This window comes from Tupaia chinensis, unplaced genomic scaffold (assembly GCF_000334495.1).
Source record: "Tupaia chinensis unplaced genomic scaffold, TupChi_1.0 Scaffold000165_2, whole genome shotgun sequence".
Lineage (NCBI taxonomy): Eukaryota > Metazoa > Chordata > Mammalia > Scandentia > Tupaiidae > Tupaia > Tupaia belangeri.
This window is the reverse complement of record NW_006159640.1, coordinates 788,655-815,874: the sequence shown is the minus strand read 5'-3', so window position 1 is coordinate 815,874 and position 27,220 is coordinate 788,655. Positions and strand designations below refer to the sequence as shown.

Below are 27,220 nucleotides of genomic sequence, written 5' to 3'. Positions count from 1 at the left end.
AGACTGGGCTTTGAGGCAGAAGCTGGGAAAGGAAGTGACTAGCTAGATATCACCTGTAGGTCATGGAGCTTTTGCTTCCCTTTTTTGCTTGTTCTGCCCTGAAATTCCATCTACATGGGATTACACTCAAATGTAGCAATTCAGCATTTTGGTGCGAGGGAAGATTTCAGGGGAGGATGATCAGACCTATCTGGATTGCAGCTCCCAAATCAGAGCACCCAGAGGTGCAATATGGTTTCCATTTCTGAGAGTCAATGACAAAGGCATGGACATGGGCTTTGAAGTATCCAGCTCAGAGTTCAAATCCAGATACTCTCTTCTTGACTGTATGATGTGGGGAAAGCCTATCACCCACCTGACCCTCAGATTTCTCACTGACAAATGGAAAATGAGCACTGCAGCTCACGTAGTTGTTGTGGAAGGCACAGAGGCAGCCCACGTAAAGCGCTCACTTCAATGCCTGATGCAGAGGCAGTGGCAAACAGATGTTGCTTTATTATCATTGGAGAACATAGAATAACAATATCCACCTCATGCGCCAGTATGAAGATTGGATAAATTGTATGCAGAACCCCTCACGGAGCAAGACATGTAGAAAGTGCTCAGAAAACGGGAGTTGCTGCTGCTGCCATTAATAATTTTAATTTTAGCAATAACAATTGTAATTATACTTGACTAACATGCCTTGAAAGTTTCTATAAGCTTGGAGACAAGGAGGCTGCAATTATGTATACGTTGGAATGCTGCTGGAAAGATTTCTCTTGCGAGAGCCAGGCACAGAAACAATTGATAAGCACAAAGCAAAAAAACAAAAAGTAAAATAAAAATATACAGATAAACAGAAAGGGAGCCAAGTTGATGCCAGTGTGTGCAATTTTGTCAATGGTCCAGGTGAAAGAGTGCATGATAAAATTTCCACTTTAAAGATAAAATTTCCACTTTAAGAAATGATAATAAGGAGTTTCTTAAGCAGAAAGAAAAACTAAGTGGAGCAGATTGATCATGAGTCGTTTGAACTGGGGTATGCACCAAATATGGTCTTATTTTCTAGTCACTGCTTTCGGCTAAGCTTTATCTAAACCCACTTTCCCATATCTTGTTGGTAAATCCATAGCTTTTTGGTCACTCGCTGCAAGAAGGATAGACTCAATCCAATATTTCAGCCTTCTTACCCTAACTGTACTACTCTGTGGGTCTCGATCTCAACTTCCTTTATGGGCAATTCCAGTAAGTCTCTCACCTTCAGAAACCAGGAGTGAAGTCGTGGTTTGGGGGCTGCAATCCAGATAGATCTGATCATCCTCTCCTGAAATCTTTCCTAGCACCAAAATGCTGGATTACTACATTTGAGTGTAATTCCATGTAGATGCAATCAAGTGATTTCAGGGCAAGGCAAGCACAAAGGGAAGACAAAGCCCCATGACCTAGAGGTGATATCCAGACTACGTTTTCATGTTTCTAAACAGTACGGTACCTGCTACAAGAACTGTATACTGTTTCCCTTCATATCAAGGTGCTCCTGGACTGAGACCTGAAATTCTGCAACCAAGTTGACAGCAGATCAGAGAATAAGATGTCATATTGGTTAGATACTGTCACAATCATGCTATATAACAACTGTCCAAACTATCTCCAAATTCAGTTGTCTAATGTTCATTCTTTCTCACAGATCTGTGGCAGCTAGGGGGGCAGCCTACTGAGACTGGATTTGACCACGTGGCTCTATCTGAAGCTGAAAGTGTGCAGGTTTGCTGGACTCTTCTGCCCCATGTGTCCATTTTCCCTGGGACTAGATAGCTGCCTGAAACATATTCTTTTCACAGTGGTATCAGAGGCATACAAAGGCATCTCCAAATATCATGCTCTCATACAACTGTTTTCAAAAGCATTAAAGGAAATGAGGATTCTTCTTGCTCATCTCTACCTTCTCATCAGAGTAGACAATCTTCAGAAGTTACCCAACAGATTGCTCCATGTAACTCATCTACTAGACCTGGGTCCCATGTCTATCTCCAAAGAATCTCTGCAAAGCAAAAGAGATTGCCACGATGGACCTGGAGGAATGCCTATTGAGTGAATCAATTCTTATAGAAATGAATAATCCTCCTTTAGATTCCAGTATCATTTCTGGGAAAACAAAACAAAACAAAAACAAAAAACAAAAACACTACACCTAGGGTTAGGGTAACTATGTAAAAAGATATAGGTGGGGAGGGGGAAAAAGAAGGATCCAATTTCATATTTTGTTCCCGACTCAGCTATTCAAACACAATTGTAGTTTCAGTATTATAGAGTGACAATACGCTCAGAGTTTGAGGACTAAACCAGAACTTCCCAAGCCTGGGGGATTCTCATTTCATAGTCAGTAAAACAAAAGCATTTCTAATGAGGAACTTAATAATAACTGTAATAGTTATATGCTATAATTTCTATTAATAATTAGTTATTATTGATGCTTAGATAATACCAAGTAAGTATCAGATATCTTTCTTTCTTTCTTTTTTTTTTTGGAGAGGTTTTCGCTATAGGGTGCATGTTCTCAACTGAAATACAGAGAGAGAGAGACAGAAAGTGAGAAATTACCCCCCGGGGGGATGGCCATGCTGCAATCCCTTCTCCATTGTCCTCTTGGGATCTTGGGCACACATGCACATGTGCCTGGCATGAGTTTAAGCCACTGGGTCTGGGACTCAAACCGCGGTCAACTACATGGGAGTCCAGCAACGTAGTCATTATGCCATCTGCTGGCCCTGATGTCAGGTATATTTCTAAGAGCTTTACATTTATTACTTCATCATGACATCCTCAATGAACCACACTTCATAATATCCACACATCTGTGTGGTCCCTTTTCACACTGATCTTGGGCTTAGCCATGAAACTTGATTTGGCCAAAGGGACATTAGCAAGTATGATGTAAGCAGAATCCTCTTCTACGGTAAGCATCAACTGCTGTGCTAAAAAGAAGCCTGCACTCCTGGGCTGCAAAGTAGGCTATACTACTAAGTGACAAGGGGTCATGTAGAGGGGCCAACAGGTGGCAGAGTGGTTAAGGTGCTCGACTCCCACATGGCCAACCATGATTCAAGTCTCAGACCTGGAGGCTTGAAACTCACGCTGGGTATGTTTGTGTGCATGCACAAAATCTAGAGAGAAGAATGGAAAAGAAGGGACTGCAGCATGGTTATCCCCCCTGGGGGAGAGTGATTTCTCACTTTTTCTCTCTCTGTTTCTCACCCTATAGCAAAAATCTCTCTAAAAAAAAAAAAAATAAGAGCCCATGTAGAGAGAAACCCTGGAAGAGGAGAAGACCTTCCAGCCCCAGTTGAGCTCTCAGCCAAATGCAACCTATGAACAATCTTTTATAGATTCCTGAGAAATAATAGATCTGTTGTTTTTAATTGTTGAGTTTCAGGGTGTTTTGTTACATAGTAGTAAAAGTTGAAATAATTAGTAGAACAAATGCATTCAAATTTCCTGGACAATTTAGGTAGAGGACTTTCTTTTCCTTTCTTATTATTTGTTATAGGTTAGAAAAGCTCAAGAAATGATTAGGAGCCTCACGGTTTCACGTGTTTTCCCAGTAAGTACCTGCTCTGTTTTGGGCAGTGTTTCTGGCTCAGGATATTACAGAGAGTAAACAGCCCCTGACTTCATGATGCTTTTTTATTTTATAATTCGTTATTTAGTATTGTTGTACATCTTTATCATGTACAATATGGTTTTTCAAAGCTTGCATGCAATGTGTGATCATAATAAAAAAAGGATATTACCATGTACATCATTTTCAACAAAGAACCTTACATTCTTACGTCTGTTAAATGCTTTATTCCTGAGCTTCATGATGCTTCTATGATGTGGATTCATCCTCTTTGTTGCCTCCCTTGAAAACATTAGTAGTGCTCTCCAAAAATATCACTTGTTTTCTTCATAACCAACTATATGTCTGTCTCCCATTTAAATCTCATAGTTATTTGCTTGTCGTGCAAGACAGGGGTCATAGACATACTCTGAAGTCAGACTAACCTGGCCTCAAATCCTCTCTCCTTCCCACCTAATCTTTTGGGCCTCAGTTTCCCCAGATTTAGATTAGGCGTTAGAGTTCCCAATGGAAGCTATTGTAAAGATTGTAGAAAGAGTGCAGGTACTCAGTAAACGTCAGTCCTTTCCTTTCTGCCCCCATAAGTTGAGCCTCTACATCTGGTTTTGGGCCAGTTCATTAGAGGGCAGTTCATGGGCAGCTGGTCTGTGTGCCCTCCCTCCTGTTTTCTAGGACTCTGATGCTGACAGGAATGCTGCACCTAGCTCTGCTGTGTGCTTTATACCTGCCTTGACTCCATAATCCTTTGCGATGGAAAGCTGAGCCTGTGATCTTTGATGTAGGCTCCCTCGTCCACAGAGATTTACCAAAGGCTCCCACAGGCATCATCTCAATTACTCTTTCCACCAGTTCGTAGCCGCATTGAGTTACCCAAGGTTCAGAGAGCTAAAGTGACTTTTGTAAGGTTACAAAGAAAACCAGTGGCTAAGCTTGCCTTGAAACCCAGGTGTCCCACCTCCTGTGTGTCACTCGTTCTATTAGGTCATCAGGAAAGTCATGATGTATTTTCCTTTTTTTTATTTTTTTATGCAAAAGTACATCATGACTTTCCTGACAAGCCAATAGCTTCCTTGAATGGCCTCCCTGCAGCACCCTCCCCACACCCCATGCTGTGTCACCAAAATGCTTGAGGAGTGAAACCCAGAGCCTTCTTAAGAAGGTGAGGCATGTGTGGCTATTGTTTTTCTTACAGCTGTGTACATAGGAGGTATTAACATTCACCCAGGAGCCGCTGAAATCCACTCAACTGGAACGGAAACTGGTGAGAAAGGGACTGACCAAATTTGTTTACAGTGGGCTAATCCAGCTCTTCCCCACTCCACACAGCCTGGCTTTATAAGCAAGGAGAGTCTAATTACAGACTGACAGCCCAGAGTGTCTCATGGGAAGACAAATCTTGAATGAAAGTATTAAAAGAGATTTGAATTGAGGTCACACACACACACACACATGTATACACATACAAATGTATTTATGTGTGTGTATATATATGTATATACATATACACATTTATTTGTGTGTGTGTGTGTATATATATATGTGTATGTGTGTATATGTGTATATATATATAGTGTATGTGTGTGTGTATGTATATATATATATGTATATGTATATATATACATATACATATATATATATATCTTCACTTTCCTAGTCCTGCAGTTTCAAGAGAGATTTGCTAGATCGAGAATATGAAAGAATAAAAGTTTAGACCAGAGGGACCAGCAGTTAGTGTAATGGCTATGTCGCTGGACTCCCATGTAGTTGACCACAGTTCAAGTCTTGGACCCAGTGGCTTAAAATTCATGCCGGGCGCGTGTGTGTGCATGCCCAAGATCCCGAGAGGAGAATGGAGAAGGGATTGTGGCATGGCGATCCCCCCTGGCGGGTGATTTCTCACTTTCTGTCTCTCTGTCTCTGTCTGTCTGGCAAGCACACGTGCCCTATAGCAAAAACCTCTCAAAAAAAAAAAGTTTAGACCAGAGGAAGTAGTAGGGAGCACCCAGCCTTCAGGGTTGGCCACTGACATCTAGAGAAGTCAAACGGCTGTCGCAAGATCACACAGTGTGCACCTGAGACGAGTCGGTGTAAGAATCCAGGTGCCTGACTCTGGAGTTTCTAACTTCCTTCTCTCCCTCTTCCTCCAAGGACTTCCCATTGTGTGTAGGTGCCTGGCATTCCAGTGTCCCTCCCCCACCCCCCCCAAAGCCAGTCTCTAAGCTGGCTTCTCTGTTTCCAGTCTCAGGTTTACCCCTCCCCCCTCCCCCTCCAGGTGGCCTTTGGAGTGCAAAGTGCAAGTCTGGTCACAGGGCTTTGCAACTTCAATTTATTCAGTAGTGCCTCCAGGTCTTTAGGGATGAAATGCCAATCTTAGTCTTAGGGAAAAATAATAAAGCAACCCAGAAAACCTGAAGTCCTTTGATGTGGGCCTTGCCTGCCCTCTGCCCATCCTTCCTATTTGGTTCCAGTCACCAGATAGCTCGTTGATTCTCAGCCTAGCCATGCTCCTTTGTATCTGTCTGTTTTGCTCAAGCTGTTTGTTCTGTTTGGAATGTTCACTCTTCCTTCATCTCTCTTTTTAAAGAAACCTCATATCAACTAACCTTCCTACCCTCTTCTCCTGCTTCAAAACCCCAATCACATACCAGCAACTTCTCATGGTTGCTCCCAGCGTGGCGCTCTGTAGTTCTCCGAGGCACGCTCAGCGTAGGCATGGTCCTGCAGTAGGCAAGAACTGTGTTCAGTCTCTGGATGTCCAGTGCCCACCACCACGCCCCACCCTACTCCTGGGTGGGATGAATGCTATGACTGGTTGTTGCTGCGTACATTATGTCCCTGGTTGTGATGAAATGGTGAACAAAATGGGCTGCGTCAGCCCTCCCACTTATGCTTTGACTGTCAGTTCATTAGATCACCACTGGTTTGAGACTTAGAGGCTACAATGTCTTTAAGTGGCCTCATTTAAATAGTAAATGCCCATGGGCTGATTACATAAAGGTACCTAAGACACAGAGACAAATGGCATACACACTCCTGTGCTACAGCAGTTCATGCCATTGCTGACTGACTGGCTGAGAGCAAGCCCTCACTTGATGACCACAGGAGGGTGTGCCTAAAGCAGGAAGTGAGAGGATTGCAAAGAAAAACAGTATCTACCATAACTTTATTTTTGAGTGATTTTTCCTATAGGGTGTGTGTACTTGTCAGAGAGATGGAGAGACAAAAAATGAGAAATCACCCTTCAGAGGTGATGGCCATATTGCAATCCCTTCTCCTCCATTCTCCTCTCAGAATTTTGGATATGCCTGGCATATTTCTAGCCACTAGGTCCAGGGCTCAAACTGTGGGTGACAACTTGGGAGTCCAACATCTTAATCACTAGGCCACCTGCTGGCCCTGCCTCCATCATGATTTTGCATCATGGTACTCTGCATAGGCATGTGTATGTCACCGTGTGTGTGTAGGAATATGTGTCACCCTAGTCACCCTTCCTGTATATAGTTTACATATATTTAGAAATCTAACAACCATTGAATCCTTTATAGAGGAGTAGTAATAAAACAGAGTAGTGAAATTATTTGCCCAGAGCTCCACAGCTGGCTAATGGTGTTGGGATTTCAATCCAGGTAGGTCAGACTTAAAACTACAATCTTTCTATAACTGAACCTACTATGTGCCAGCACTAAGAGTAGAAAGATGATGGCAATCACAGCCTACTCCCTCTGGAAGCCCACGGTGAATCAGAATGGAAAGTAAGCAGGTATCTCAGTGTGGTGCTGAGAGGAGCCAGAGGGAAGGGAACTGGGGGACAAGACCATTTGCCTGGGACATTGTTTGGAATAGCCTATACATGGTGACCACACACAACTAAGCAACTTCTAGTGCATTTCGTTATTGTTTTGAATATCCCTGCACACAGCACATGCCCTTATTGCCTGCATAAGGCAGATGAGGCCAGTCTGACCTTGGGGAGCTAGTTCCATCTACCCGTGTGACTCTCACACATCTGGTGCACAGAGACTCTGGATCAGCCTTGGCCCTGCCTTCCAGGAGTTCACAGAATTGCAAGCAGGATAACTGACAAGCCACCAAGGTGGTGTGCCCAGATGTTGTGGAAACAGAGGAGAGGGCCACCCTGTAGCAAGCTGTGAGTGAAGGAATCCAAGGAAGGAACCCACTGACCCACATACAAAGCCATGAGGATTTGCTCGGGTCCGTAATTGACTCTGGTGCTTATTGCACCCAAATTCTAAGACAGGGTTCCCAAAGGATCACCCAGATCTGACCAGGGGTGCTTACAACTCTGAATGCCTTCTTTGAGAAAAGATCTTTAATTTCTACTCTACTGAGTCAGGTACTGACTCCCTCTCATCCCACCCCCTGAAATGCAAATAAGAAGCTTCAGGATGAAGTGGGGAGCAGTCAACACACATTAGCCCATCCACTGTAAAGCCTCTGATTGAGAACAATTACTCAAACCAGCCCCACTTCATTTCCAGCTGAAAACCCACCACTAATGTCTGTTGGTTGCAGTCAGGGACTGATGAGGCAATCAGGAGGAAAACCTGATATAATAGACGTGTAATCTTACAAAAAGTGGTGAGAGGAGAGAGAGAAAGGCAGTGGCCAGGAGAAGCTCATGTATGTCTGTAGACTTGGTATTGTCTGAATGTTTTCCAAGCTTTTCTAGTGAGGGAGCAAACCATCATTCCCCTACTTGGTGGACCAGCAGTTAGCATAATAGCTATGTCGCTGGACTCCCATGTAGTCGACCGCGGTTCGCGTCCCAGACCCCGTGGCTTAAAACCCACGCTGGGCGCATGCGCGTGCGTGCCCAAGATCCCAAGAGGAGAATGGAGGAGAAGGGATTGCGGCATGGCCATCCCCCCTGGGGGGTGATTTCTTGCTTTCCCTCTCTGTCTCCCTCTGTCTGGCACGCGCCCTATAGCAAATACCTCTCCAAAAAAACAAACAAACCCACAGTACTGCACACTAGGCCATCATGTTGAATGTCAACCAGTAGATTGCTCAGAAAATCTTCCTATTTGCTAGACATTGTGAGACTTCTCATTTTTAATCCTTGAAGTCCCAATGGTACTGCACCCTGGGCAGAGATGGGGAAGGAGGCCCTTCTGCCACTTTCCACCTGGAATGATCCTATCAGCTACAGTTGGTGGCACCTAACTTTCAGAGGGACTCAAAATCAGCCCAAGGCATCTGGACATGAACTTCCCACCTTCTATCCCCCTCCAATAGTCTCATTACCGGGCCTTTTCTTTCATCCCCTTCTTGGTATTTCAACGGAAGCTCCCATGCATATAAATGGAGAAAAATAGATACTGAGAAGGGGGAGTGTGGTTTAAAAAAAGCAGCAACAGCTGTTCAAAATGCCCAGCTGTTAATACATGCCCTCATTTAGTGTTCAGTCTTCCCCTGCTAGATGAGTGTTATTTTATCTGTTTTACAGATGAGGTCAGTAAAGCTAGGGGACAGTAACTGGTCAGTGACATTTTCTGACCTAAAGTTGTATTCGTTTTGCTCCAGCAAATTGTCTTCATTTGCATCCTACTTGCAGGATTTCGATCTCCTCTCTGGATTGGGTGAGATTCAGGTCCAGTATGAGGGGAATGAGGCGTAGAGCTTCTGAAAGCTTTTCAGAGAGCACAGACTTGAATGTCACCCTGTGGTGGCAGGCTGAACCAACATAGGACATGTTCCATTCTGAGGCCATAACTCACAGGCTGATTTAGATAGTGAAGAGTGTTTCCCTGAGACAGGCAATGCATTTTCACAATGAATTGCCATCTCACTGTCTATTCTACATGGTATTTTATAACTATTTATCTTTGATAACAGAATGCTACAATTAAGGTGAAATCCGCATATGCAAACCTAACAATTTTTTGGCATTTCCCATTCATCTTACAACATGTTGGCTGAAAGCAGATGGGTGCCCTGCCCCCCTTCCAGTGTATGCGTGTGTGCATGTACACATGTGCGTGCACACACACACACACACACACACACACATACACACTCAGAGACACAGAACTATCCCATTTGACCTAGCTTTTCTCCTTTGATTTCATCTTGTGATTTTTCTCTTCATGCACTTCTTTTTTATTTCTGTTGTTGTATTCTTTGGTAAGGCATAATGGACAGGAAACTAGACTTGGAAAAAGATGACCCAGACCTTAGTCCAGATACAATGCTTCATAATTGTATGACCATACCTTAAAGATCTCAAGTTTCAAAGTCAGACAGGTTATAAATCCGTGACTCTGAGGCTCTCCAGCTGTGTGCTTGCTGGCAAATTCCTTAACCACTCTGAATATCAATATCCTCATCTTCAAAACCACATTAGTATTCTGGCCTTGCGAGATTGCTGTGTGGATTAAATAGACATGTAAAGTGAGAGACCCAGAGCCTGGTACTCTGTAAATCTTGGTTCTGTTTTCTACCTTAATTACTGTCTCTCTGACTCTCAGAGTTCTCTTCAAGATAATGATATTTATCTCACAAGATTATTTGGGGGATTAAATGAGAAAATATACATGAAAGTATTATGAAATAGTAATCTATTTTTAATTGACTCATTTGCTTATTCATAAATTCACAGGCAACAAATATTTCCTATTAAAGATTCAGCAGTAAGTGACATAAGTGATTATAAAGAAGAACCAGGCACAGAATTTACCCTAAAGAAATATTCATTCTCCAGATATACCCTGCTCCCCTAGGAAAACATAATATGAGGTGAAATTAAAAGTGAGGTCTCACATTTATGCAGTTTAGAGAATAAGGAGATACCTTTCAAATGGAGCCATCAACCCAGATTGTGGATGGACTTGATATCAGGGAAGATGCTTGGCAGAAAGGCAGGAGAGGATAGAAAAGGACAGTTGAGGTGGAAGGCTCTATGTGAGCAAGTCACAGCAATGACAGTGTGAGGAGGGTAAAAGGAACCCTACACAGAGAGGGACAGTGAAAGGGCTGTGGCTGGTAAGGCTGCAAAGATGGGTGGAGGAATTTGGACTTCCAATTTTATAAACAAAGAGAGAGCCACTGAGCTTTCTGAGAAGGACAGTGATGCCATCAGGGCCAGTTTTCTTGAAGATAAACGCAATGGTGATGTAAAGGGAGGTTTGGAATGAAGAGAAAGGGGCCCACGAGGAGCCTCTCAGAGAGAGATGAAGCCCTGAAATGGACCAAAGGCAATGAGGCTGAAGGAAGGAAGCTTGGAGGAAAATTATTATGAAAGAATATGATAGGCGAAGGGACCACATTGAGCAATGGGGTCTGGAAATCCTGAATGCCACTGAGGTCATGGGAAAAACACACACACATACAAACAAACAAAAAACAACAAGGCACCAGATAGGCTTCAAGAAGGAACTGGTTTAGGAAGGAAGATACTATTGCCTATGCGTTTATAAATAAAAAGTCAGCTAACTTACCAGGATTCCAGGGGTGAGGGAAAGGCAGACCGGCCTTTTTGTGGGGCAGTGTTTCCCAACTGAGGTACTCTTGACACTTGGGTCAGATCATTCTTTGTTGAGAGGTGGTCCTGTGCATTGTAGGATGTTTAACGGCATCCTTCGCCTCTACTCACTAGACGCCAGCAGCCCAGCCCTCTGAGTCATGACAACCATACCTGTCTTTGAACATTGCCTAAAGGGGATCTTGGAAGACACTGACTTAGAGGAGTGTCTCATGCTCCAAATACTGTGGCAGTGATCGGGGAACCAGAGTTACATTTCCAGGGGATTCTGTACATCTATGCAGGAACTTTGCCTATGGATGGGACAGAGAAGTGGTGAGTTGGGGGAAAGAAGTAGATTCCAGATGTTCTACCTGGACTGGCCCAAAGGTATCCAGATGTAACACTTCCTTTGGTGTTAGCACCTCTCTGAAGGCCTTTTTTAAATTTCCACATATAAATCATACATAAATCCCTTAAACATACATTATTTATTAAGTTATTCTATAACTTTGAGATGATTAATACTACTGGCTAATCCTGCTAATATAAAAATCAAATATCCCCAAGGAAACTGAGATAGCTATATATCCTTGGGCAAGTTAGTTAACTTTTCCCAGGGCTCCATTTCTTCAACTGCAAAATGGAATTAATAATTTCTACCTTACAGACTTTTATGAAGACAAAGTAAAACATATGAAATGTCAGCCACATAGTAGGTGCTTAATTATCGTCTATCTATTAGGTTGTCAGGAAAGTCGAGAACTGCTTTGCGATGCAAAAATGTGTCATGACTTCCCCGATGACTCAATATAATCTACCTACCTACCTACCTATCCATCTTTCACCTCTATTTATGTCTGAGAAGAGTAAGATGCTGCATGTGATCATCAATCCAGATGAGTGACTGTTGCTGACATCCTAATTCTAGAGAATGTGGCTGGAGATGTCTATTGAAGACATCTGGTCCCCTCAAACACTGATATGCTGTACCTTAATAATACCCGATGTCAGGACCAGCAGTTGGCGTAATGGCTATGTCGCTGGACTCTTAGATAGTTGACTGTGGTTTGGGTCCTGGACCTGGTGACTTAAACTCACGCTGGGCATTTGTATGTGTGTGCCCAAGATCCTGAGAGGACAATGGAGGAGATGGGATTGTGGTATGGCCATCCCCCCCAGGGGGTGATTTCTCACTTTCTGTCTCTCTCTGTGTTTCAGGCAAGCACATGCATCCTATAGCAATAACCTCTCCAAAATAATAATAATAATAATAATAATAATAATAATAATAATAAATACCTCATATCTATATGAAAAGTGAAAGGTATCTGTTGAATTACAGATGTTCTCAGGCTCCAGATGTTTGTCAATACATAGTAGAACCTCCATGTAACCATTAGCATCTCTTCCATTTCTCTGCCTGCTTCGTGCCTGATCTGATATACCAAAATTTGCCTTTTTTCAATCTTGAAAAACAGACTGGTCTGACTTCAGAAGTTCCCAGAGCCACTCAAAATAGAATTCTGGAACTGCAACTTGGTTTGGTTTTCACCTCTGCCTGAAAGTAAGATCCCTTTGCTAATTGTGTATTGGTTAAATATCGTACTTTCCTTACCCACATCGATGTTGTTTTTCTAAAGGTCTAAAGAACAGTGGCCTTTGCTGTTTGGGCCACTTTTAGAGTGTTTGGTTAATCAATACCCTGGTTATTAATTAACCACATTTGAATGAGAATTGGGTGAATCCTGTTACTTTAAAATTTTAGACAGATCTGACAGGTTGCAGCCTGTGGACTTCTTTTACTCCTCGTCTCTGAATACTTACATTTCTTCAGCATATCATAGAGTGGTGTGGTGTCTTCTGGATGAGATGTTGGCTGTCACTTTCTTCATCTTGTCGCTGATGACTTGTCAGCCTGGAGTAACTACACAGAAGGTGAACCAGTAAGTGGGCCAGATGTCTGCAAAATTTGTACCTGGGGATTACTTGCTGGGGAGCTAAGATACTTGTATGTGTGCAGCAGATTATGCTAGGATGGAATGTAAGGTATTTTCATGGTAGTATGTATCCTGCAGAGGAGGGTGGGACAGTGAAAAGACCATGCATTTGGAGTCAGATTGGCCCATGTGTTAGTCACAGCTTACTACTTGGGATCTGGGTACTCCAGAGTAAATAATAAATCATTTCATCTCTTTGAATCTCAGTTTTTCTATCTGTAAAATAACAATCATAATCTCTCTCTCTCTCTCTTTAGTTTTTGCCAGAGGGTGCATGGACTCGCTAGTGAGAGGGAAAGTGAGAAATCATCACCACCCCCCACCCCAGGAAGATGCCGCAATCCCTTCTCCTCTATTCTCCTCCTGGGCCTTTGAGGATGTACACACATGCCCAGCATGATTTTCAAGCTGCCAGGTCAGGGACTCGAACCACAGTTGTAAGAGTCTAGCATCATAACTACCATGCTACCTACTGGTCCCACGATCATAATGCTTTTTAAATAAGAGTTAATGGAGATGATATAAAATCATGGACATAAAATAAATTCAGTTTATAGTAGCATTTAGTAAATGTAGTTCTTTTGAGTGATGTTGGACAGTTAATGTCTACTTCATTATTTGTAAAAGATAAGCATAAGAATACCATCTCATCGTGTTTAGGAGGATAAAATTAGATAATGTATGCAAAATCACTTTAAGAAAGGCAAGGGACTGTAGAGATGTTGGGTCAATTTGTTTTAAAAATGAGTTTGCCTTTTGCCATGGGGTAAGAGATGGAGGTGATATTTTCATATGTATGTTGCATTTTATCTAGTCTATTTTCTTGAGATTTTCAACTTGGCTTCATGTGTTACATATTTTAACATCAAGTATTTTGTGTTGCTTAAGCAGCCCCTTATTTTACCTTTGGGAGATCTTTAAAGCAGTTCCCATCTTCTAAACATTGAAGATTTTAAATAGTTATTTTATTCAAATTCTTGTTAGATGTTTCAATTTTGAATCATTATTGCTTTTATATGCTAGAGCAAGAGAGATTTCCTTTAAGTAACAGTTCAGGAGGGGGAAAGCATTTTTATAAGCAGTTAATTTGTAACTTGCATTTAAAGCAAATACAATTTTGAAAAATCAGAAAATTCATCTCTAATAATTAGAAGATAAAGAGAACTGTGGTAAAGGAAATCTCTGCCGAGATGCTCTTAATTATAAAAGCTTATCATTGTAATCCTTTTTGAAAATGAACAAAGAGTCTTGATGTTTGATGAACTTATCAAACAAGACAGACCAGTGAAGAGGCAAATTTCAAGTCAAGGCAAAAGAGAACCAATTAAATACTTTACAAAGTGCTGAAGTAGAAAATCAGAAGGTCTTTGTGTCTAATGCCAGTGTGTCTGACACTGGCTTTGAAAATGGAAAACTACACGGTACAATAACTTTACTAGGTTCAAATTCTGGCACTGGCCTTTATTGGAGTGATCTGAGACAAGTTATTTAACTTTTCTAAGCTTCATTTTCCTCACTTATATAGAAGAAAATAAGGGCAAGAACGAATTCATGGAAAGTACTCAGAACAATGACTGGTACTCGGTAAGCATCCAAAGCAAGGGTTGACAATACTCAGAAAAAACAAATTTATAGTGTGTCAATTGACATGGATCTTCCAGATTGGTCAGGTATTTCAAACTTTTTCTTTTCTTTTCTTTCTTTCTTTTTTCTTTTTCTTTTCCTTTTTTTTTTCTTTTTTTTTTTTTTAGCAACAGCACTCTTTATACTTTTTTTAATTTTTATTTTTTGGCCAAAATAAAATGTCAAGAACCTAACATAAGAGCCCTACCATTTAAAACATATATGTATATATACACACACACACATATATATCACATATATATATCATATATATAACATATTTCTTTCTTTTACCAGCTCATACTTAACATATGCTTACTACAAAGTCTTCGTAAATACTTGAAGTTGTTAATAAAAAAGAAAATTGAGGTTGTTTGAGAAAACATTTTAAGGCAATGGTGATAGAAGGAAGTTATAATCTTCAGCCTCAAAATAAATGGATCTCTATTACATAAAAACAAATAATACTTTTTAGTGTGTCTGTTGTTTAGATGTTCTAAAATTGGTAATTCTTCTAATTTATTGAGACATGTTTTGTGACTAAGAGTGTGGTCTAGCTAGGTGAATAGTCTGTGTTCACTAAAAATGTGTATTCTTTGGTTAGTGTAGTTCTAAGTCAATTAAGTCACACTGGTTATGAATGTTGCTCAAGTTTTTATCTCTTTGTTCTATGAGTTAGTGAGGGATGTGGCAATACCTATGATATTTATGGGTTTGTTCATTTCTCCTTTGCTTACTCCATGTATTTTGAAGCTGTGTTATTAAACACACACACACAGACACACACACAAACATGCACACACACACACCTTGGTTTGATTTGTTTTCTTGATGGTTTGCTCCTTTAACACTATGAAAGGTTTTTAAGATGCCTCGTTACGATCTTGTTTTTCAGTTTATTTTGTCTATTATTAATATATTCTTGCTTTCTTAGGATTTATGTTTGCATGGAGAATCTTTTTCTCATATTTTACTTAAACACATTTGATGACTATATTTTTAAGTATGCTTCTTATGGACAGATACAGATGAATCCCACTTTATCTAGTTCAGAAATCTCTCTCTTTTTTAAGTTTTTTTTTTTTTATAGGGTGCTTGTACTTGCTGGAGAGAGACAGAGAAACAGTGAGAAAAGTGAGAAACCACCCCCTTGGGGGAATGGTCACACTGCTATTTCTTCTTCTCTTCCTGGGATTTTTGGGCACACACACACACACACACACACACACACACACACATACACGTGCATAGAGTGATTTTCTTTTTTTTTTTAAACATTTTTTTTTGAGAGGTTTTTGCTATAGGGCGTGTGCGCTCGCCAGACAGACAGAGAGAGACAGAGAGACAGAAAGCAGGAAATCACCCCCCAGGGGGGATGGCCACGCCGCAATCCCTTCTCTTCCACTCTCCTCTCGGGATCTTGGGCACGCACGCACACGCGCCCGGCGTGAGTTTAAGCCACCGGGTCCGGGACTTGAACCACGGTCGACTACGTGGGAATCCAGCGACACAGCCATTACACTAACTGCTGGTCCCACATAGAGTGATTTTCAAGTTGCTAAGTCCAGGCTTCAACTGTGCTCAGTCATGCAGGAGCCTACTGCCTTAAGCACCATGCCAGCTACTGGCCCCCTAACAATCTCTTTTAATAATAGTAATTAGATTTATGTTGCATGTAAATATTGATAGAGTTGAGTCTACCATCTTGCTATTTGTTTGCTGTTTGTCCCATGTTTTTGTTTCTACTTTCTCTCTTTTTGAAGATCATCTCTTAGATTTATTAATTTTCTAGTCCCAGGGTCAGATGCATAGGCCAGTGGTTAAGTGAGCCTGATACCACATGGCTGACTGTGGTTCAAACCCCAGTCTCAGCAGCTTGAAGAAAACTCCAGGAGCATATGCACGTTGGACACATAGGCAGAGCCAGATCCTAGAGGGCCTTGAGTACCATGATGAGCAGTTTGAATTTTAGTCTACGTGTAGCGAAAAACAAAAATCACTGGAGGGTCTTGCAAAGGAGGGTTATTATCTGATTTTTATGTTAAAAAATCACACTAATTGCTGTACAGACAGTGGATTGAAGAAAGGTGAAATAGGAGGTCTTGGTCCACAGGAAGTCATAGCAATCATCTGGGCAAAAGAGAATGGTACCTTAAGTCAGGTTGGTGGCAGTAGATGTAGGCAAAAGGGAAGAAATTTGAGATATACCGATGGCATGAATAACAGAAATTTCCAAAGAATGGGATATGAGAGTGACAGAAAGGAAGGAATAATTGTTAGGTATTAGAACATTGCTGAGCAATTGTATGCTATTGAGGTTCCACCACCAATGTTGGTAAATTGAAAGAGGAAATGGTTAAAGGACAATATGCAGAGTTAAGATGTGCAGACATTAAGTTTTTCATGCCTGAAAGGCAACTAACAGATATAAAATGGGGCCGTTGAAAAAACCAGATTGCAGAGGAGTGGGCTAGGCAGAAGATCGAAATTTAGAAGACTGAAATTTAGAAGACATTAGCACAAATGGTTTATAAAGCCTGCAAAATGAATCTTATCTCCCTATGGGTGAGCAAAGCAGAAAGAAAAGAAGAAAGGTCGAACTGTAACCTGGGAATTCCAATTGTTAAAGGAGAAGTCCTAGAGAACTGGTCACAGACATAGGAAAGGAGCAAGGAAGTGTGATGGTGAAGAAGTCCAAGAGAAAAATGATCATAAAGACAAATGTGTCTGACAGAGGGCAAGTAAGACAAAACTAGAAGACTTTCCACTGGATTTAGCAACATGGAGGTTGTTAAAAACAGCACTTTTATAGTTTTTGTGGTTTGAATGTGTCCCTCAAAGTTCATGTGAGAAATTTAACCCCCAATGCCACCATGTTGGGAGGAGAGCTTTAATAAGGGCTGACTGACGTTATTTTATTGGAAGTGGGTTATCTATTGTGAATGGGTTGTTATAAAATGTGTTCAGGGCCCTCTTGCTCACTTGCCCTTCCACTCTCTGCCAAAGGAGGATGTTGGTAGAAAGCCCTCACTAGATGCAGCCTCTTGACCTTGGACACCGTAGTCTCCAGAACTGTAGGAAATACAACTCTGTTCTTTATGAAATACCCAGTCTCAGGTATTCTGTTATAGCAGCATAAATGAACTGAGACAAAAGCCTCATTAAGTTATTTCCATGTCACTAATGGGACCAGCTCCAGTTTATGTAATTAGTAACAATCAGCTTTGAATATAAGCTGAGCCAATTTATTAGGATGACCCTAGGGGAATAACTAGGGTTAGGCTTTCTGACCTTCTAGACTAAGATGGGTAGCTAATTATTTTATTTCCTAAATTGCTGAAGCAGTCACATATTGGGGTCAAGCATTTGACTTACAGGTTATTTATTCAACTCTAGGATTTGCCCACGCTTCTTATTTTAAAAGACAGATGGGAAGCTTCTCACTAATCCACAGCCCTACACAAAGTACATTCAATACAGTTTTTTGTTTGTTTGTTTTGGTTTTTAGGTTTTTGCCATAGGGTACATGCATTCACTGGAGAGAGACAGAGAGAGATAGAGAGAGGGAAAGTAAGAAATAACTCCCCAGAGGGGTGGCCACAGTTCAATCACTTCTCCTCCATTCTCCTGTTGGGATTCTGGGCATGTACTCATATGTTCCTAGCGTGATTTTCAAGCCACCACATGCAGGACTTGAATTGCAGTTGATCATGTGAGAGTCCAGCACCCTAACCAAGACACCACCTGCTGGCCCCAATACATTTTTTATGAAGATAGAGATTTGATCAGCATGTATGGGTTGCAAATGTGAAAGATAAGGCACTCATATGTGTCCCAGGTTTGTGCTTAGGGCTTTATATACATGATCTTACTCAATATTCAAAAGAGTGTTTAACAGTACCCCTGTTCTTCAGCAACAAGAAAACTGAAGTTCATTGAGTTGCAAAAACTGGATTTGAGTGCATATTTGGTAGACCCTAAACCTCCTTCTGCTGTATCAATGTTTCTTAAACTGTGTTACATAGTCTTACAGACTTGTGTTTGAAAAAATCTGGGAAATGCTACTTTCAGCAAATTAAGCTACAGAACTTATCAGAGCCTTTAATATGCTACTGGGCATTTAAATCTCCAAGAATTGTATAGAGCTTATCCAAATGTACTTAACCCTAGAACTTTAATTATTTTTCTTCACCTAATCCTGATACATATCTCAGAAACTAGCATTTCACAAAGTACACTTTCAGAAGCTTCCAATTACACCATATCAATTTGTGCTCATTCTACAGATAAAAAACCTAAAAGTCGGGGAGGGAGGGACCAGCAGTTGGGGTAATGGTTATGTTGCTGGACTCCCATATAGGTGACTGTGGTTCGAGTCCCAGACCTGGTGGCTTAAACTCACGCCAGGCATGCGTGCATGCATGTCCAGCATCCTGAGAGGAGAATAGAGGAGAAGGGATTGTGGCGTGGCCATCCCCTGTGTGTGTGTGTGTGTGTGTGTGTGTGCGTGTGTGTAGGGTGATTTCTTGTTTTCTGTCTCTCTGTTTCTTGCTGTCTTTCTGGTGAGCACATGAGCCCTACAGCAAAAAAAAAAAAAAAAAAAAGAAAAAGAAACAAAAAACCAAAAACATCTCCAAAACACACACACAAAAGTTAAAAGGTTAAAAGTCAGGTAGAGTAACTTGCTCATAGTAATAAATCCAATTAGAGATTTTCACTGGTTGGAAAATAAAAAGATTTGCCAGGACTTACTAGGTCATAGAGTTACTAATAGCTCTTTAAGTAATTAACAAATTAATTGCTGGGCCAGACAGTGGCACAATAGTAAAACATGACGCTGAGTGAGGCAATGGGCATGGGAAGGTTTCTGTTTAAGTCTGACACCTCCCTGAGAACACTGAACACATGCTTGCTCAGGCTCTAGGACTGGCTGCAGGCTGGGGATGGATCGTGGCATCAAGACCCTGTAGAGCTTTCTCTCTCATCCTCTTGTGAAAGAAATGAATGCATTTTAAAAATCTATTGCTCTTGGGAAAGCCATTTGGCAATATGTGTCATAAGCTTTAAAAGCACATCAACTCTATCATTCCAATCTACAGGATGTATCTGTAGAAAAGCAATTCACACTCTATCATCCCATTCTACAGGATGTATCTGTAGAAAAGCAATTCAGAATACAGAAAAACTGGGCTTGAACACCAGATTGTTTAATAGTAAGGGAGGGAAAGATGTACAGCCATCATGAGCAGTTTACATTTCTGCTCTACTACTAAGCCCAAAACACAGGATATAAAATGTAGTGCTCAAGCATGACCTCAACTATGTTAAGAAAATAGAGTGGAATGAAACAGAAAAAAAATAATAAATGGTAGTCAGAAGAGTTTTGTTTTTCTTTTATAATCTTGCCTACATTGTCTTGAATGAGAATGTATTGCTTTTATAATAATCAAAAAATGAACTACATTAAAAAATTCATTGGGCTGATAAGAGAAAATGTCGGTCCTATTGGTATTGGCTGAAAGGTTGGAGCCTTGTAATGACTTAATGAATGGTCTTGGTGTACCTTCTGTACCCTGGCCTCCCTGATAGCATTAATGTGTGTGCTTCTGTCTAGACATCATGTCACAAAGCTTTTAAAACTATAGCAACATAGTGCTGCTCTGTCTAAGCTCTTTCTTCCACCCATTAATACTGTTTCCTTTCATTCTGACATCGTAATGCAGTCTCTGTGGGTTTACAATGACATTAACTTGACAATCCTATAGTGAGATGCAGAATTAAGGCTGGAGTCCTTTTCTCATTTCAAACCTTCACCCTGGACCTTCTCTTCCACCTTTTAATGATTACAACCTTTCTCTTTCTCTATGCTCCTGCACTTCAAGCTTTTATTATTAGGACAGTCTATCACAAAAAATGACATGTGAACCAGATCTTGAGCCATTTGAATTTCTAGATACCAGGATTATTTCACTGGATTCTAACTAGGAAGAAGAAAGCAGACAGTGTCACAGTGGTAAAACGTGACAGTCTGTGAGGCTGATACACACAGGAAGGTCCTGGGTTTGTATCTGGAGACCTCTCTGAGTACGCTGGGCATGCACATGCCCATGGTGCAGGGTTGGCTGAAGCTGAAGGGGGATTGTGCTATCAGGGCCCTGATGGGTGCTGTTTCTCTGCTTTGCCTCTGTCTATCTCACCTACAAGGAAAGAAAGAAATAACCTTAAAGGAATAACTGTTTAGACTAGGAATCAGGTTCAAAAGAGAGATTTCTCTCAACAATGTCATTGCCTATTTCCTGGAAATTGTTTCCATTTTCCCCTCCCTTCTTCCCTTCCTCTCTTTTTATTTTTTTCTTTTATGAATATTTATTGAGCTCCTTCCATGGATATGACCTATAATAAGTGCTGGAGTTCAGTATCAAATATAGAAAATACCTGCACTTATGAAGCTTAAAATATGGAGAAGAGAGAAATTATACAAATGTTGCAAGTGTGCTAATTAAGTGGTGAGAAGATATGCAGATAGTGACCAAATCATATGAATAGAGGTATCGAACCAGTATGGGATATGTTTTATTAAAGAATTGATGGTTATGATGACACTGAAAGCTATCTAGGACTAAACAGGGTAGAGTAGACAGTTGAATTCATTCAGGGCTGAGTTTAATAGGCAGGCATGAGTGAGGAAACAGTGGGGTTCAGGAGTATAAGAAGTAAGTAGGAATTAAAAATGATAGATCTTGGAATCAAAACTGGTTCTAAAAGGAAATAAAGATAGGAGGGGAGTCTTATTGATAGGGAGACAGCTTAGGTGTCAAGATAATGGAGGTTCCAATGAGGTCCTAGAAAAAAATGCAGTGGAAATCCTTGGGCTCATAAGATGGAAGGAGAAGGGCCTGGGGACCCCCAAAGTAGCTATTTGTAGGTGATTCATACATTAGTGATTTGGAGGCAGAGCTGTTTTAGAGAGTAGATGGTCCAGAATGTGAGCATGGAAGATACTAGACCGAAGAAAAATGTTTTAGAGATATGGAAAAGGAGCAATGGAGAGGGAGGAATGTTGGATAGCTCACATATAGGGATGATGAGTCTCCCAGTGTAAGGCAGGAATCAAAGCAGAGGGGAAGACTATGACCTGGGCACTGAAATACTCTTCTAATGGGATGGAGGTGATGTTGTAATAAACTAACATCATTTTGTAGATCAGAGTTTCTCCAGGTGTGATCACGCACCCTGGGATTTCCCAGGATCTTTTTAGGGTATCTGTGAGTTCAAAACAATGTTCACAATAAATAAAATATTATTGGCGCCTTTCACTGGGTTTATGCTTGCATCGCTGATACAACAGCAATAGTGGGCAAAACTGGTGTGGCTTTGGTGTAAATCAAGGCAAGAGTCAAATTTCTGGTAGGGGAATTGTTTTCTTAAGAAAGTCTTTCTAAAGGCAGTAATTAATTTTATTTTATGAAACCGTAATCCTTGAATAGGTGTTATTGAAATGGTCTATGTGCCCAAAGGGAAGAATGCATAAAGAACACCTGATGTACTGAAGTATGAGGGGCGTTTTGAGGAAAAGCAATTGTTTGAGTTGTAAGTCAAAGTAGCACTTGTCTTAGTCAGTTGGGGCTGCTGTCACAAACTGTCACAAACTGGGGAGCTTATAAGGATTAGAAATTTGTTTCTCACCATTTTGGAGGCTGGGATGTTTGAGATCAAGATACCAGCAGACTCAGTGTCTGAGAGCCTGCTTCCTGGTTCATAGACAGCCATCTTCTCACTGTGTTCTCACTTGGTGGAAGGGATGAAAGAGCTTTCTGAAGATCCATTTCCTTCCTTCCTTCCTTCCTTCCTTCCTTCCTTCCTTCCTTCCTTCCTTCTTTCCTTCCTTCCTCTCTCTCTCTCTCTCCCTCTTTCTCTCCCTCTTTCTTCCTTCCTTCCTTCCTTCCTTCCTTCCTTCCTTCCTTCCTTCCTTCCTTCCTTTTTCTTTTTGCCATAGAGCACATGTGCTTGCTGGAGAGAAAGAGAGAGAAAGTGAAGAAGCACATCCCAGGATCCCCCAGAGGAGATGACCATGTCACAGTCTCTTTCCTCCATTCTCCTCTCAGGATTTTGGCCACATGCGCATGTGCATGAGCACACACACACACACACACACACACACACACCCCTAGCATGTCCTTGAAGCTTTCAGGTCTGTGACTTGAACTGCACAGTGGCCATGTTTGATCCAGCCTCCTTAACCACTATGCCACCTGGTTGGTCCTGGGGTTTCTTTACTAAGGACACTAATCTCATTCATAAGGGATCCTCCCACATGACCTAATCACCTTCTAAAAGCCTAGCCTCTAGATGCTATCATACTGGAGATTAGGTTTCAAAATTTTGTGGAGGACACTTCAGTCCATAAGACTACTTCTCTCCCTCTGGGACACCATTTGCACTTGACAATATCACTTACCAATGATACAATTTAAACTTCTATGTGAAAATTTAAATTTTGGAAAACATATCTGTCACCATAAACTTGATGGTATCACTGGTAAAAATAACAGTTTAATTTGATATTTAATATAGTGAAATGTGTTAATATTTAGAAGACATAAATACTCAGGGGACATTATTTTTAGTTTAATCAATTAGTTTCTAATACCTGATGTTATAAAAATTACATATGAGCACAGAGTCTACTTCAAGAGTCCATGGACATTAAGCAATAGAGTATGAGAAAATACATTGATACGCTTTCAGACTCTACATTGCCTAACATATAAGAAATGGCCACTTGTCAAGTTTTGGTACAATATCAAAGGAGAACATCTACAGTTGTTTGAAAAGACTATTAAAACATTCCTCCCTTTTCCAACTACATAACTGCATGAAGCTGGGTCTTGTTCATAGACTTCAAAACAGCATATAACGGGACCAGCAGTTAGCGTAATGGCTATGCCGCTGGACTCCCATGTAGTCGACTGCAGTTCGCATCCCGGACCTGGTGGCTTAAAACTCATGCCAGGCGCGTGTGCGTGTGTGCCCAAGATCCCGAGAGGAGAATGGAGGAGAAGGGATTGCGGCGTGGCCATCCCCCCTGGGGTGTGATTTCTCTCTTTCTGTCTCTATGTCTCCCTCTGCCTGGCGAGCGCATGAGCCATATCGGAAAAAAACTTCTCACTAATTATTTTTCTTGAAAACAGACTTTTACATGTAATTATGTTATTTATGGCAACACATAATTGGTTTGTTATTGTAATTATAAATAAATTAATAAATATTCTGAAAATCTGTTCATTTTAATTTTGAATTACATGGATATTAGTAAATTTGGCCTATTTGAAATTCTTTGGGGTGCTCAATAATTTGGTGGTGGTTAAAGGTTTCTGTTTAACCTGGAAGGGGTTAGCCTGAGGTAAAAGAAAGACCATGACCCTGGAGATAGAGCAGTGCCTACCTTCTGCCTTTGGCACGATTCCCATTGTCATTTCTGTTGGCTGATTTGTAAAACGGGGAAACAGCAGGATGAGAAGCAGGAAGTGGGCTTTGCCATCAACTAACCAGGTCAAAGTTTGCCTGTCACCTGCTTTCCTTCGGAAGTTCCTTAGCTTCTAGAATCTCAGTTTTCTTATACATAGATTAGGGAGAATATTATTTACACCCTTAGATTGTTATAGAGATGAAACAAGATAATCCATGCAATGTCCCAGCATGTAATAATAGAGGCCAACCTTTAGTAAGTACTTTATAAGCATTTTAACATGCTTCCAATAAACCTATCAGGTAATGTTATGTTAAACATAGGTTTACAGATGGAAAACAGTAGCTCAGACATTGAGTAACTTGCTTGAGTTCTCAAAGCTAGCAAGTGATTAAGATTCTGACTCAATTCTCTGACCCCAGACTCTGTGTTCTTAGCTACTGAGCTTTCTGCTACTTTTGACTCAAAAATTGTTAGCTCTCAGGGCCAGTAGGTAGCGTGGTGGTTAAGGTGCTGGACTCCCACATGGCTGACCATAGTTTAAGATCCAGACCTGCATTTGCTCTCTCATTTTCCCTCTCTCTCTAGCGTTGTCTCTCATATCTCTCTAGTGAGTAAATGTGTCCTGTAGCAAATTTAAAAATAATAATGATTTTTAAAGTTTAGTAAACAATTGTAAAAAAAATGTTAGTGCTCCTCAGTGCTCATCTAAGATGATAGTCCTTTGATCTATCTAGGGTTGATATAATAATAAAAAGAAAACTTAAATAAACTTTCTAGCACCAAATCTGTGTATAGTAGATGCACAATAAATGTTCATTCTTCGTTTCTCTCAAACCATGGTTTTTTGGAAGGAAACCATGCAGGGCATTCTCCTTTGTTTAAACTTTGCATCTCAAAATTGAAGCAGGGGTCTTTCCTCTCTTTAGGAGAGTAAGGCGGGCTGCTACTCCCACACCAGTGACCTGCCAGCTGAACAGCTGGTCAGAATGGACAGGCTGCTTTCCATGCCAGGACAAAAAGGTAAGACATTAATGACCAGTATTGGGTATTTCATGTTTGATTTGTGCGTTAGCATTCTAATGGAAATATGTATTTGGGGCTATAAATCTAAGGGTCTAGGGAGAAAATAGGGTCTAGAAGTAGGTACTCAGAAGCTTGGAGTACATGGTTGGTGAAGCTTATTTTTGCCTCTCCAGATTTCGTTGTAAGGCTTTACCAAATGAGGATGCAAAGGACATGAATGTTATGACTCATGGTATACAAATGGCCATGAGGACATGGGCACATTTTCCCCTGATGGTCCCTTGGGTCCTGGCCCATCTACTGCCCTTTAAGGAGAGTCATCAGGAGGGACTAATGGCTTGGTAACAAAATGCCCAGCTGCCTAGGGAAGCCAAGTAACAAAATGTATAGCTACCTATGGGGATAAATAAATCAGTGAATACATACATATACATATATATATAGAGAGAGAGAGAGAGAGAGAGAGAGAGAGAGAGTTCCTGAGTATTCCACTTTTATGAACTGAAAAGGCCAACACCTAATGAACAGAGGTGTGTCTCTCTTGCTCATCTGAGTGATTTTGAATGATCTAAAACAGTTCTTAATGCCAGTGGCACACAGAGAGAAGGGGGATGTTGGAAGCCCTCCACCCTGGTAGGAAAGAAAATTAAAAGTCTGACTTTATTCTGAATCAATGGTTCATGGTGATAATAAATAATGTTATATTTTATTATTGTTTTAAATTCTCTCAGACAACACATGCCTTTATTGGGTATGTCTGCTGTAGGATGTATCATTGGGCACACTACTGCCTTCTTACTGTCAAGTTTAGGTGCTTTAGCTTCAATTCCACAGCTTAGATCCCTTACCTATTGTGTTGTATAGGGTGTGTGTATGTGTCTCTGTGTATGTATATATATATATATATATATATATATATATATACATAATTCTCTCTCTTGGTGCCCCTTCTGGTTTCTGGTGGCTATTGACAACCTTTAATCAGTGGCTGCTCCCCTGGTCACATGGCCTCCTCCCTCTCCTATGGGTCTTCTCTGTGTGCTATGCCATGCTGGCCTATAATCTCCCTTTGCCTTCTTCTTGTAAGGGCCTTTGGCAGCATTTAGAGCCACCCAGATAATCCAGGCTAATCTCTTCAACTGAAACACTTTAGTAATATCTGCAAAGACCCTTTCTCCAAATAACATAACATTTACAAGTTTCATGGTTTAGGACTCAATATCTTCGTGTGGCCTTTGATATCATTGTGTGAAATTATTCAACTTATTATACATCCTAAGCTAACTTATTTCTTCTATCTGCACTCACTAGAGAGAGACAGAGAGAGGAATACAAAGAGAGAAAGTGAGAAAACTCCCCTCCAGGGTGGATGGTCATGCCACAATTCTCTCTCTTCCATTCTCCTCTAGGGATTTTGGTCACACATGCACACACACACACAGCATGTTTTCCAAGCCACCAGGTCCAAGGTGCCAACTGCACAGTCAGCCATGTGGGATCCAGCAGCCTTAACTACTACTCCACTGGATGGCCCCCATCCTAAACTAAATTTTTCTCAGGTATTTCAGTTTATATATCTGATGGCACAAGCAGGTGACTTATGGTTTAAATCAGAATGAAATGAGTTCCTTAGTGACTTAAAAGACATGTGGGTCTTTAATTCATAAAATAATGAAATTCTGTTCATTATTTAAGTGAGAGACCAGCCTAGTTTCTTTTTATTAACATTTTTCTTCCTCTCATAATCACCCAAATAAAGATGTGCATTTCTGGAAAGAAACATCATCTATCAGATAGAAAAGGAAATTACATCTTAATGATTCCAAGCACAGGCAATAGCACGGAGAGTCCCCTAAGGGAGCAGAGGCATCAACCTTGCTGAAACACTGTATGTATTTGATAGCAACCTAGAAAACAGGGAATCCATGGGAGTGAGCTTTCCTGATTGCACCGTCAATCCAGACATAGGAACCACAGCAAGGATGATAATGGCATTGATAGTCGCCATTTATTAAGTAATT

General features: G+C 40.9%; 1 protein-coding gene and 1 long non-coding RNA gene across 2 annotated transcripts in view; both read left to right on the top strand.

Annotated features, from left to right (window-relative positions):
* Window positions 1-2,865: 2,865 nt before the first annotated feature.
* LOC102499699 (uncharacterized) lies at window positions 2,866-4,862 on the top strand. Its single transcript, XR_334203.1, has 3 exons — window positions 2,866-2,938; window positions 3,530-3,583; window positions 4,794-4,862. It is a non-coding gene; the product is annotated as an uncharacterized LOC102499699 (long non-coding RNA).
* A 7,971-nt stretch (window positions 4,863-12,833) lies between these two features.
* The window catches only part of C8A (complement C8 alpha chain), a 62,761-nt gene continuing 48,374 nt past the window's right edge, over window positions 12,834-27,220 (top strand). Inside the window, exons 1-2 of the mRNA XM_006146099.2 lie at window positions 12,834-13,027; window positions 25,103-25,196. Of these exons, the coding sequence (XP_006146161.1) occupies window positions 12,954-13,027; window positions 25,103-25,196 (168 nt within the window). The 5' untranslated portion in view covers window positions 12,834-12,953. The remainder of the gene's footprint in view (window positions 13,028-25,102; window positions 25,197-27,220) is intronic.